At 29.0% G+C, this 12,855-nt stretch overlaps 1 protein-coding gene across 4 annotated transcripts in view; it reads left to right on the top strand.

Annotated features, from left to right (window-relative positions):
* The window catches only part of disp (RND transporter family member dispatched), a 116,334-nt gene extending 103,634 nt beyond the window's left edge, over positions 1–12,700 (top strand). For all 4 annotated transcript variants that reach the window (XM_085825876.1, XM_085825877.1, XM_085825878.1 and 1 more), the window contains exon 7: positions 3,289–12,700. In XM_085825876.1, coding sequence (XP_085682002.1) covers positions 3,289–5,314 — 2,026 coding nt within the window. In that variant the 3' untranslated portion in view covers positions 5,315–12,700. The remainder of the gene's footprint in view (positions 1–3,288) is intronic.
* Positions 12,701–12,855: the final 155 nt, after the last annotated feature.

The following is a 12,855-nucleotide window of genomic DNA, read 5'->3' as shown; positions in this document are numbered from 1 at the left end:
CCACATTGTTCTCATTGTTTTATTACATCAAAAGATAGTTGAACACTTTATATGAAAATTGTTGAGTATCAAGAAATTTTGAATATTTTGACCATCTCTGAAAAGATGAGTATTAAATTACTAACAGAACTTATCCTTAGTTTCTAGTGCCTTGCCACTTCAAATTAATATATTTTGCTAAGTAAGTAAAAATTTTCAAATGCAGACAATAATTCTTGTAATGTATGTACATTTAAAGCACCAAAAAAAAAAAAAAAGAAAAGAAAAGAAAAGAAAAGAAAAAAGGAAAAAAAGAAAAGAAAAGAAAAGAAACTTTGTTTACCAAAATATTTTAACAAAAGTTTGGATTGGATGAATTATATGAGTTGCTGATTAAAATTTTTTGAACAAATTATTTTATTGCAAAAAATATTTTGTTGATATTTATTTCATTACAAACAAGGCTTAAAATAAGGAAAAAATTTCATATATGAAAATTCATGTTTCATTATTTAGTACAAGATCTATTCAGATAAAATTTTAAAAAATGCAGGTGTCCAAAAACACATGTGAGCTACTATAGGAATTATTCTGGACCAAAAAAATCTGGCCCGGTAAGCAAAGTAACTTATAAGCCAAGTGACATGATAATGAGGTTTGGTTTTATTTTGAAATCTTTCAGAATGTAATAGGTCACTAATTAATATAAAGCACTTCAGTTTCAGAGTCAGAATGCAAATCAGAACAGTTAAATAGGGTGATAATAATGGAACTGAATAATATGTTAATAAATTATCAGGATTGCAAAAAAATTTCTGTGAAGGATATTGATGGAAACCTAATTTTAATGTAAATTAAATTAGTGAATGAATGCTGATAAATATTATCTTGATTAAATTTTAATGATTATGATATCATGGCATGTCCAAGATGAATCAAAAATCAGGGAAAGGAAAACAGTAGTTAGGCTTGCCTTTTACTGAGATAATTAAATCTTAAAAATAGCTGTGAGGTGATTAGAGGGATAGAGAGGCTGTGAAGAAATTCAGCTTTTGTGCTTAAAAGAAATTTTCAATATGTTTACATGTAAAAAGAATTCTTCTTGAAGCAAAACGCAGTACCAAGTTTCTTAATAAATTAGGAAGGATTGTAATGAATTAAATCATAATTTTTTTTTTTTAAATCGAAGGCAAAATGTTATTGTCTTCGATAACCTGTCGATCTCAGATAAATTTTACTCTGTCTGTCCATTTATCTAATTTGAGATGGGTCTTGACAAGTCAGTTAATTAGCACTCTCCTGTAATTTGAAAAATCTCTCTCTCTAAGAAAGCTTTTTTACCAAAATCAGTGTAGTTGCTATTTCTAAATTAGTTCTGTAAAAACTAATTTTTCTTCTGAACTTTTTAATTATTTTGGTGATCTTTTACCTTAAATATTCATTCAAAATCATTTTACAGCTAAATATTTTAATAGCCATCCGCTGCTGTGTGTGAAATAATTGTGTAACAGAATAAATTAAGTAATTATTTCTGTAATTTAGAATATATATATACAGTACAAAATCCGTAATCCGGACTCATCGGGACTTCAGCGATTCCGGATTAGGGTTTTTTCCGGAATATAGATCATCAGTTTAAATCTGGTAAGATGGCATGCAGAAATTATACAATTAAAAATATGAAACCATAATTTATGAAATAAAGAGCAATTATGATCTAAAGGGTATCAAAATTTACAAAAAACAAAACAAAAAAAAAGCTTAATATTTATTTGCTTACTTTATTAAACATTTCTTTCAATGTAAGTTGTTTAAATTGCATTGTTTTTTGTGCTAATATTTTCTCTTTAATTCTATAAACAGACATAATTTCTTGTTCAGTTACAAAGTTCCACTGTTTAAATCCTGTAATTGCTGTGTCGAGAATATCAACTAACTTGTCAATCGAAATTTTTTCATTTTCAATAACATCTCTGTCACTTTCTTCACTATCGGAAGCGCATGTGTGTAAACGCTTTGCGTGCATGCATAGCGGACGCACGCATTAAACGCGCATGCGTAAGTTTGTGGCTTTGAGGTCCGGATTATAGATCATTCCGGATAATGGACGTCTGGATTACATACTTTGTACTGTATATACAACTGCACAATATAATTTCATTCTATGTAGTTTCTACTGAAAATTTTTTTAACTTTTCTGATTTTTATTGCAATTTTCACATACAAATATCCATCTGTCATATATAATTTATTTCCTAAACAGTATTGATTAATTGATTTATAGCTGTGTAATAGCGGCCATTTTGTGCACTCAATTCCTTTTTATAGCTTGTATTTGTTCGCTTCTCTTTATTTTTCATATCTTGCTGCTTTATTTGTCATATTTAGTCACTTTTATGTTGCATATAAACATGCATTATTATTTTCTGCTGCTGATACATTGTTTGCATATGGGCTGCCATCTATTGGCAACCCTGTTAAAATTATTACCCCATGTTCTTGTAACAAAGCTGGTGGTTTTCTTTGCTCTGGTGCTAACCTCTCTATCAGCCAATCACTAGTTTTCCTGACTCTGGCCCCAACTGAGGACTTATTTAGTTATCATCAGAAATGCTATCTATACCTTCTGAAATGCTATTTACACATTAATTAGGCTATCTATATTTATAAGTCTTAGATAGGGCTTCGGCCCAGGAACCCATGCCTCATGGTCTGTATCCATCTAACAGATATAGATGTATATTTAATTATCAAAGGAAATAAATTTCTATCTTGTGCTAAAATGAAAAAAAAAAAAAAAGTTCAAATGCGGTTAGTTTCAAAAGATGTCATAAAGGCCAATCAATCAAATTGTTGTTTATTCATATTAAGTATTTTAATTTGATTACGGCAATTAGTCTGATTTATTTGATTACAGCAGATCGCTTGAGGGCTATCTGCGTAAGAGAAGTGTTGCCTTTGTGGAGGACGGACTTTCTGAGGGAAATTGCCTCTTATACATATATTAATTGAAACTATACATTGGTAGATGTATTTTATTGCATACAATTCAACTTTTTTATTAATTTATTACTGCATTCTGGTTAGATGCCATATCCATTGTTGTAGTGCTCCAAAAGAATTTATTCATTCTTAAGTGGTAAATTAGAGATTACCCATGCTTTAAAATATTATCATTGCAGTAGTAGTTCTTTATTAATTTTTGTTATATTTATTGCTGAAATTTTCTTCTTATGTTTTTCTATGAATAATCATGTAACTTTTAATGATATTATTGTATTGAGTCTGACTATATTTTTAAATTTATAGTATATTTGCTGGGACTGCTGTGTTAGCCAACTTCATATTCACAGTCTCTTGGCTTCCAGCATCTATTATCATGGCTGAAAAATGGTGCTCTGCAACTTGCTGTCTGTGTATCCCGCCACTTGGATTATATTTACCACAGTTTCAACAAATATGGTGGTGCTCTTCATTATGTAATGCTATCTGGAAATTACATTACAACTTCTCTGATTCATCTCGGATTTTCTTTGAAAAAATACTGCCTTGTATAATAATAAAATCAAAATACTTTTGGTTGGTGCTGTTCAGTGCTTTAGCTGCTGCTGGGGCTGTGGTAGTATTCTATTACCCAAGGCTTCAGCTTCCTGATTCCAAAGAATTTCAGTTATTCAAGGCTGACCATCCTTTTGAAAAATATGAATTATTTTTAAAAAAGCATTTCTGGTTTGAAAAAGCTAAAGAACAAGATTTGTATAGAAAATTACCGGTTCGTGTTGTGTGGGGTGTGCTTCCTATTGATTCAGGAAATTACTTAAACCCTTATGACCGTGGCGATATAGTATTTGATCCAGAATTCAATATTGCTTTACCAGAATCTCAGAGCTGGTTGTATAACTTTTGCATAAGTTTGCGTAATCAGAGTTTTTATCAGTCCACTAGTGGGCCTCTTTTGTTTAATTGTTTCATAGAGACTTTCAAGAACTTTATGGAAAGGCGTTGTGTCGATGGAATTTCAATGATGGACAGGACACCATGTTGTGAAACGTCAAAATTTCCATTTAGTGAGAAAATATTCAATTACTGCATCAAGGAAGCAGTAATGATGATGCATCATAGACCTGGATATTTTGTGGTCTCATCAGTAGAAGGGTTACGCTTTTCAAAGTCAAGTGGAAAAGTTCAAGCAGTTGTCATTCAGTATGACAGCATTTATTCATATTCAAATTCTTACAATGAAATGTATGAATTTAAAACTGCTGTTAATAGTTGGGTTATCAAAATGATGGCTGATGCTCCAAAGGGTTTAAAAAATGGATGGTTTATTAGTGAATTGGAATTTTTTGATTTGCAAGATAGTTTATCAAAAGGCACAGTTGTGGCAATTGGTGTCGCTGTTGCTGTATGTTTTCTTGCTTTATTGTTTACTACGCTCAATTTATTAATTAGTGTTTATGCCATTCTCACTATTTCATGTGTAATAATTGTCACAGTAGGATCCTTAGTTTTATTGGGTTGGAAACTTAATGTTTTGGAAAGCACTACAGTGTCAATAGCCATTGGATTAGCAGTTGATCTGACTTTACATTATGGTGTTGCATACAGACTTTCAACTCAAGAAGACAGAGAATCATCTGTTATTTTTGCTTTAAGTCGTGTGGGAAGTCCTGTTGCAATGGCAGCTTTTACTACATTCATGGCTGGGGCATTAGTCTTCCCTTCAGTTGTTTTAGCCTATTTGCAAATTGGAACATTTTTAGTTATCCTCATGGCTGTCAGTTGGATATATTCCACTTTTTTTTTTCTTTCACTTCTTAGTATTGCTGGACCACAAAATGGACAATTGCAATTGAACTATCCATCCTTTAATTGTTGTGAAACATCTTCTGTGCCAGTTGAGAAAAATCCATATGCCTTGTCCGAGTCTACTTTATCATCTAGTAGTGCAAGTTATCCAAATCAAATTCCAACTAGTGAAAGTCATGAATTGGAACCTCTGACTACTTTAAAAGCAGGTCGAATGGATGTGCCAAAGTTTGTTAAAAAGAAACATGTTCATCGATCTAGTAGACCTCGTTCTGGGAGTTTATCATCTGCCTCTACTAGAACCAGAGACCCTGCTTTAGCTGCGAAAATTAACAGAACTCCCAGAAAAATCAGCCTCCCAACAGTAAATGTAACATTTCATGGAGATCCAGGACCAGATTTATCAATAGGTGCTGCAAGTTCGTCAACAATTATTTGTGGTGATGAAGAGAAGGATATTGTAACACAGCCTTTATCTAAAGAAGACATTCCTGAAGTATGGACAAGAAAAGAAATTAGTGTTTAAGTAGAACAGGCACTTTCTTTCTATTTACTTCCATATGTTTCATGCATTTAATTTCAGTGAGTGGTTATCAACTTATTCCTCGTAACACATTTGATGTGTATACCTTGCACACACACACACACACAAAAAAAAAAAAAAAAAAAATATTAATAATAATAATAAAGGAATAAATAAAATATCTTAAAAAATCTGAAAAGTTTCAGATTTTAAATTATGTCCAAAGGGGTGTTTTTTTAATGTTTTTTGTGTTACCTTCATTTATTAAATAACATGTTCTTTGCATTTAAACCATAAAATTCAGTTCAGTAGCAATGCTGCAAAATAATTTTAAAATGAGCATATCTTAAGAATTTCCGATACACATTTCCGCACGTTGGAGATAAAAAGGTTCCCCCCGTAGAGTGTTGCCATTGCTCGCTTTGAAATCCTTGAGTTTGTTAATCAAAAATTCATTAAAGTTTTGCAAAATATGAAATCGATAATAAAACAAATTCCAAATTTCAAATTTGGTTTTCCACATGCCCATATTCGTAGGAGGATTACGTCATTCAAAATTCCATGGCTCTATGTACCGTTGTTTTATCACAATGCAATAAATATACATACATTTATGCAGATTTTTCATTATTTAATTTCTTCAAATATAATGCAGGACTCTAGCATTTGGTGGCAACAGTTTGAAAAGTGAAACGGATATTTATAGTGATTCAACGCAAAATTGCAAAACGAAAACAATAGTCCTTCAGGGACAAAGCCCCTTTGGGCTAAAAATGGAACAGCTCTATATCTTCCATTCTACTGGACCATTTGTTAAAATTTAGCATATGTTTTCCATGTTTCAAAAGTCCGATTTTGTGTCAAAATAACTAGAAACAAATAAATGTGAAAAAAATAACTAAAGACATTGTAAGAACAATGCTGTATATAAATCTAATATATAACTTAAGTTGTACTTTCAGGACACAGAAAACTCAAGTTAAATTTCGGCAATCGATCCAGTAGAATGGGAGATATAGAACTGTAACCCCCTTTTTTTTTGGCAAGGTATACAATGCCATAATGGGGAAAAATATCGGAACTTATTTTTGAAAAGATCATGCAGATGCTGCTACAGTTATTCCAGTGACATTATTAATGTAATTTTAACAATGAAACAACACATTTAATGAAAATGTATGGACTTGTAATATTTTTTAAAAAATCGGATGCTGCTACAATGAATTATTTCAGTGACATTAATAATATAATTTTAGCAGTGAAACAACACAGTTAATGAAGAAGCACTCATAATTTCATGAGCTTCATTACTAAGCATTTATATTTAGGTAAATAATTAAGTAGTGAAATGATTATGTGCTGTAAAAGAACAAATATATATAAATTTTATATCAAATTATGAATTATATGTATATATAAGCAATAAAATGTATGAAATGAACTGAATGAAAATGCATGAAATATGTTAGACACCACAACTTGTCAAAAGTTTAAATTGTGTGATATTTTTCACAAAATTTTGCAGTAGCTGAAATTGCTGTCTGTAATCCCTGTACTAACCTCTCTCCAATGTATACCACTCACTTTTATAATTAATATGAACATAAATTATAACTGTGATTTTTTTATTATAAAGGAAGTGTTGTTATTTAAAATATATTTTTTAATAATTAAAGATGTATATAGCTATACAAAGACAATTCAGTTTGTGAAATCAGTGTTATGACAGAAATATTAGACTGTTATGTTTTTAATACAAAAATATTAGACAAATGCAATAATTAATATTTTAATAGATCTTTTTTAGCTTTCAAGTTATTCAGAATTTGTTTTGGCATTGAATATATTAATTTTCTGCTTTCATTTGCTGTAATTTTGCACCAAAACATAAAATACAGTTGTCCTTAAACCCTCTTCAATAAAAGACTGTTATTTAACATAATTCATGTAAATATCTCCTAATTAAAAACAGCGAAGAAACATGCCAAAGGAAAACTTAAAATTAGAAAAGCAGCAACTTTCTGTTTGGTGTAGATTTTGTCAAGAACTCTATTAGTTTGAAAGACAAACAGATGCCTCATCGGGAGCAAAGCAGAAACCAAAAATGGCAAAAATGTTGGCATCTGTTGGCAAAAATGGTTTTGAAAATTGAAAATAGAATTTTAAAAGTGTTAGAAAGGACTGAATTGGAGTTAAATCATTAATTAAAAAAGATAAATATTTTTTAATGTGAAGAGCTTCAAGAAAATCCAATTCACGACTGGACTATTTTTGGATAATTTTTGAAGACCCAAAGTCAGAATTATGATTCTGTTTAATGAAATAGAATGAATTTAAAATTCTATTAACTTATTTTTTTCAGTTTCATTACTCTTTCTAGTGCTATCATTCTTCTTTCATTGACAGATAGCACTAGCTTCCCATTCATTTTACTGCTGTAGGGCGTAAATAGGACCATGGCTTTTTTATTTGTTTCTAATTAGGAATTACCTGTGCCTGTTTGTCCTTGAAGTAGATATTCAGTTCTTGACTAAATCTACACCACAAGGTTGTTGCTTTGCTAATTTTATATATCTTAAATATTTTACCATAATATTCAGATCACTTTTGGCGAACAGTTAAATAATATCCATGTTATTTTCTCTTTACTGCTGCTTTAAAATTTTAATTTTATATCAAAGCTGATTTTATTTGAAATACAAATCACTTATCAACTAATTGTTCCCCAGCAGTCAGAGCGAAAAAATTCTAGAATTTCTTCATAAATGATTTGAATACTATAATGCCGTTTGAAACCCCCAATGAAGACATATAATTCCAAATCAGAAGATTCTTCATGTAAGAAGTGATGAGCAATCTTTCTGAAACTTTTCTTTTAGGTGCTTCTTAAACTTGTGATTCAGCAATTTCCATAACTAAAGACATATATCTGTTAAACAGTGAAAAAGACTGTAAAGTTTTGTTTAAAAGAATTACATTTTCCATTTTTTTTCCACTTTAGTTGTATTTTTGGCCCATTTCAGATATGTTATTATCTGCATATGAAATTTCAGGGGTTTCGTTTTAGTTTTGATGAATATATAATAATCTTCTTTGCATATAAGCATATAATTATTGCTTCTGCAGATAACTTCACTCCATAGCATTATCAAAGTTTGCCTGGTTTTCAGATGTAGCAATTTGATCACACTTGCAAAGTTCTTTTGAATATCTTTGTATTTGCATTTTTTGTTAATTTTGGTTTTCCAGGTCTTTTAATATTTTCAGTAATGTCAAAATGTTAGTACTTCTTTATAATGTACTGCTAAAAAGTCTCAATAAGACTTAACTAAGAAGTTATTTTCCTGCTTTCCCTTTTTTATGTAGAAAATTTGTACTACCTTTTAAATCTTCTGGTAATTTCTTTTTGTTGGGTATTTTTCTCAGTAAAAACTGTGAACAATATTTAGCTTATGATGAATAATTTTAATTCAAAATTTATCTTCATGTTAGTTATAAAGATCATTTAATATATTTGATGAATAATTGTATGTAAACAGTGCATATTCTGTATGGATGATTCTAAAATTTCATTTTCATTAATTGCAATGCTATTTTCCTCTTTCATGGAACAGAGAATGATCTGTGTCTCTTCTATGAAGTGATGAAGGTAGTGATGTAGAAAAGAGTTTCTACATATTTTATATTTTGAGGGAGTTTTTTAACCCTTTATTCTACCATTGAAAAAAAATCAGAATTGAGAAAACTACAGTACATAATCATGTTTAAATAAAACCTTATTATAAATACATTTCTAGTCCATACAAAAAACTGTTGTTCTTAATTTTTTGCTAATATTAAGTTATGAATCTTATTTTGTAATTTAATGAGAACTACTACATTACATTTATTGTTTTCCTTTTACATAAACAATGCAGTGTCATCATACTTTTTATTTTAAATTGTAATATAAATTTGGTTTGTAAATTTTATTGTTAATATGCATTGTGATTTTTTTCAGCCGAATATATATTTTTAAAAAGGTGTTTTATCGTAAATTTGTGTAGTTGTTTTTATATGCTGCTCATTTATATTTTATTCTTCTATGAGTGTCCATTTTATTGTTGTAATCATAGTGTGTACTGTTTGTTGTCCATGAAAATGTAGACCTTTAATATGTGGAATTTTTCAATTGCATGTATAGTTCTATTTATTCATGTTTTTCTCAGGCTCTAGAAATATAATTTCTGAGCCTGTGATAGTGCTAAATTGTGATATACAGATCTTCAGATCAGAACTTTGGTGTTAAATAATGAGTAAAAATTTAATGTAAATGTTTTCTAAGTATTCATTTTTTATAGAATTAATATTCATAAAATAATTTTTGACATGTGTATGCTATATACATAGCATGAGAAAAATAATTTGTTATACTAAGATGCAGGACAGTTTTCAGCTACAAAGCTAGTATAACAAGACAGTGGTATATTTTACAGTAGTTTCCTATAATTTAATACAGTTGAAAACATGAATTTTGAGTTTAGATATTGTTTAGTCTTAAAACCTTTACTATTCTTTCTATAAAACCAAGAGTTTAAATTATTTGTTCTTTAATTATAAATGTCAAATATTCCATAGTAAGTTTTTATTGCATGCATTCCATTAATATTGAAATTGGATCATAATTTTAGATTCCATAAATAAACTGATTTCTTTTGCCCAGTGTGTTATCTGTATTTAAAAAGTTCAAGAATTATAAACTGCTTGTGGTTTATTTTATTTTATTTATTTATTGAAATTTTAATTTTACCGTTTGAATTTTAGTTTTAATGGAAATTCTGTGGAATTTAATTATCTGTGTAAGCAGTCAGTGAGGATGAGTTTAGCTTTGATTAAGTTCGATGATGATAAGGATGCGTTTAGCTAAGTAAGAGTATCAGAAACTAGTTTTATTTTTTTTATAATTTGACCATTATAATTTAACATTTATCTCTTAAGCAAATAATGTGTTCTAGTTTTACTGATCTCATATTTCCAGACACTCCTTTTATAAATATATTTTTCCATTTATGTGTATCCTGATATCCAGCATTTATCCTTGCTATTTTACTCATTTGTTTTTAATATCGTATTATTAATTCTTTGTTATTTCGTAAATCAGAAAAATCTGATTGCCAAACTAAAATTATTTCATTCATGTTTACTAGGAAGTATTATTGATATATATATATTTTTTTAATATATGTTTTGAATCAGTAGTTTCATTTATTGATTCAGAATATAATTTTCTTTACACTAATGCTTTCTTAGAGCTCAGATGATAAGACCATTGATTTTATTTTAGTTCTTTAAGTTGTTTCATTATTATTAACTGAAAAGGATTTTCAAACAAAAGCATAATTATATGCAACATTCATTTTCTTATTTGCCAGTATAATGCAATTAGTATCTGTATGTTCTTAAATTACAGCCTTTTTATGCAGTAATTTTTCATGAACTATATCTTTGTTTCGTTAGTAAATCAATCTCTTCTAATGTGCAAAGTCAGTAATTTTTCAGTAACTTTGTTATCTGTATGTTTGGAAGTAAAATCATACATTTTGCTCTCTAATGGAATCCAAAAATTTTACATGTATTATTTTAGAATAAATTATAAGCATATTCAGTATGTTTTCTGCTTCCCAGGGAATCATAAGTTATTGTTATGTACATACTGTCATGGTCATTTATTATTAACAACTTTGGTACTTGTAATGTATGTCTAAAACTTTGCTTTTATAACCATTGATCCTGATTTTAGTGAGAAGTTATATAAAAAAGTGCACTTGCAGCAACTGTGATTTAAATTAGAATTAAATAACTCAACTTTATTTGTCTTGAATTTGCTGCTTTATGTTTTATTATTTGCTTCTCAGTCAAGAAGTGCCAAAATATTTTTTTTTTTAACTCGTTCATTTTACATTCATGTAGTGCAGTCTGAAAAAAAAAAAAGGAATCTCTCTCCCATTATTAAATTTTCTGTGTGCAAAATTATTTTTATTCAGTGGTCACTAAAGGATATTTAATAATTTTATAAGATTATAGCCGATGGCTGAAATTATCATTGCAAGTTTTCCATACTGAACACTGAGACATATCAGAATTTTTTCAATACCTGAGATTCGAATAATCTTATTTTTAATTTAGTTCTCTTTTATATCCAGTTCATTAATTTATAAGAGTTTATGAAACTTTCTCTTTTTTGTTAAAATTACTGCTGAAATGTGAAAGCAGCCAGTATGCGAAGTAATATTTTCCTTAATTACACAGAAAATTATGTGATGTTGATAATATCATTTACATTTATCAAACTCGATTAGTTTCCCAAAGTTACTCCTTGGGTTATTTAATTGGATATTATATTACTTCATTAGAACATTGGATTACTGCCAAAAATGAGGCCAACTTGGCTGTACACATTTGAACAGAGACCTGCTTTGCAAGTAGGATTCATTCATATACCTTTCTAATCCTGAACATTCAGGCAAGCTGAATTTCTTTCTTGTGCATTGTAGTGCAGACTTTGAATGCCAGATAAACTCATTATTGTCCTCTAAAGGGCTTAAAGAGTTCTTATTAAGAGTTATATTTTTATAGCAAGATTATTTATGCTTAAAAAATTGAAAAGCTAAATAAAAATTGTTGGAATTTATTATTATTTAACATGTGCATGTATATATGTGATACATGTTTATCTCAGTAATAAATAGTGTTACTCAAAATTAAGTTCAATGCATGTGTGAGCATTAAATTTCTAAAACTGATTTATAGATACGAAAACTATATATCAATTCTAATGTAATTTTTAATTTTCGTTTCAATTACTATTAAATGGGAGTTTTTATCATTAGAAATTTTTAACAGCAATTTTTTCCCACCTGAAAAAAACTTTACAATTTTTTCCTGCATGTTCTAATGTATTGTAGTTGTTTGTTTATTTACTTGCCATTCAGAATATCATGAACAAAATGAAACTAAGTGCTTTTATTTCAGTGAAATAACATGAAAAGCTGGCATTAATGCATCTCAGTAGTTGAATACTGATGGTTGAGGTATGTTTAAGTTTATAAAAATTATGATTGTTCACTGAAGGAGAAAATGTGAAGTCTGTGCACCAGTTACATTGTCCTGTAGCTTCTCTTATGATATTAATAGGTAGCTTCATGTGAAGCAAAGTAAATGTGAACTGTTCCGAAAATAATTTTATTTTCATGTTGTATTATAGTGTAAGACATACTGTGTATGAACAAAGATACTTAACTATTTCCGTATTGTGAAGGTAAATTTATTTAAATTCCAGTTTGTTGTATTTTGGTATATTGACATGTTGCTGTTAAACTGTTTGGCATATTAAACATGTTGCTGATATTATGCAGTATTACATTTATTTACTTAGTATTTGAATTTTCCATTTAATGTTATATGCGTTTAAATGACAGTAATGTATTACCAAGCATTTGGTGTATTCATTTTTTTTAATATATTAGAAACTCATTCGAATTTATGTGGTCATATGAGCTTCTTGC

The sequence above is a fragment of the Stegodyphus dumicola genome, chromosome 10 (genome assembly GCF_044657685.1).
Source record: "Stegodyphus dumicola isolate Sdum_Otavi_A_Nest chromosome 10, ASM4465768v1".
Lineage (NCBI taxonomy): Eukaryota > Metazoa > Arthropoda > Arachnida > Araneae > Eresidae > Stegodyphus > Stegodyphus dumicola.
Note: the sequence above shows the minus strand (reverse complement) of the source record. Positions and strands in the feature narration are given on the sequence as shown.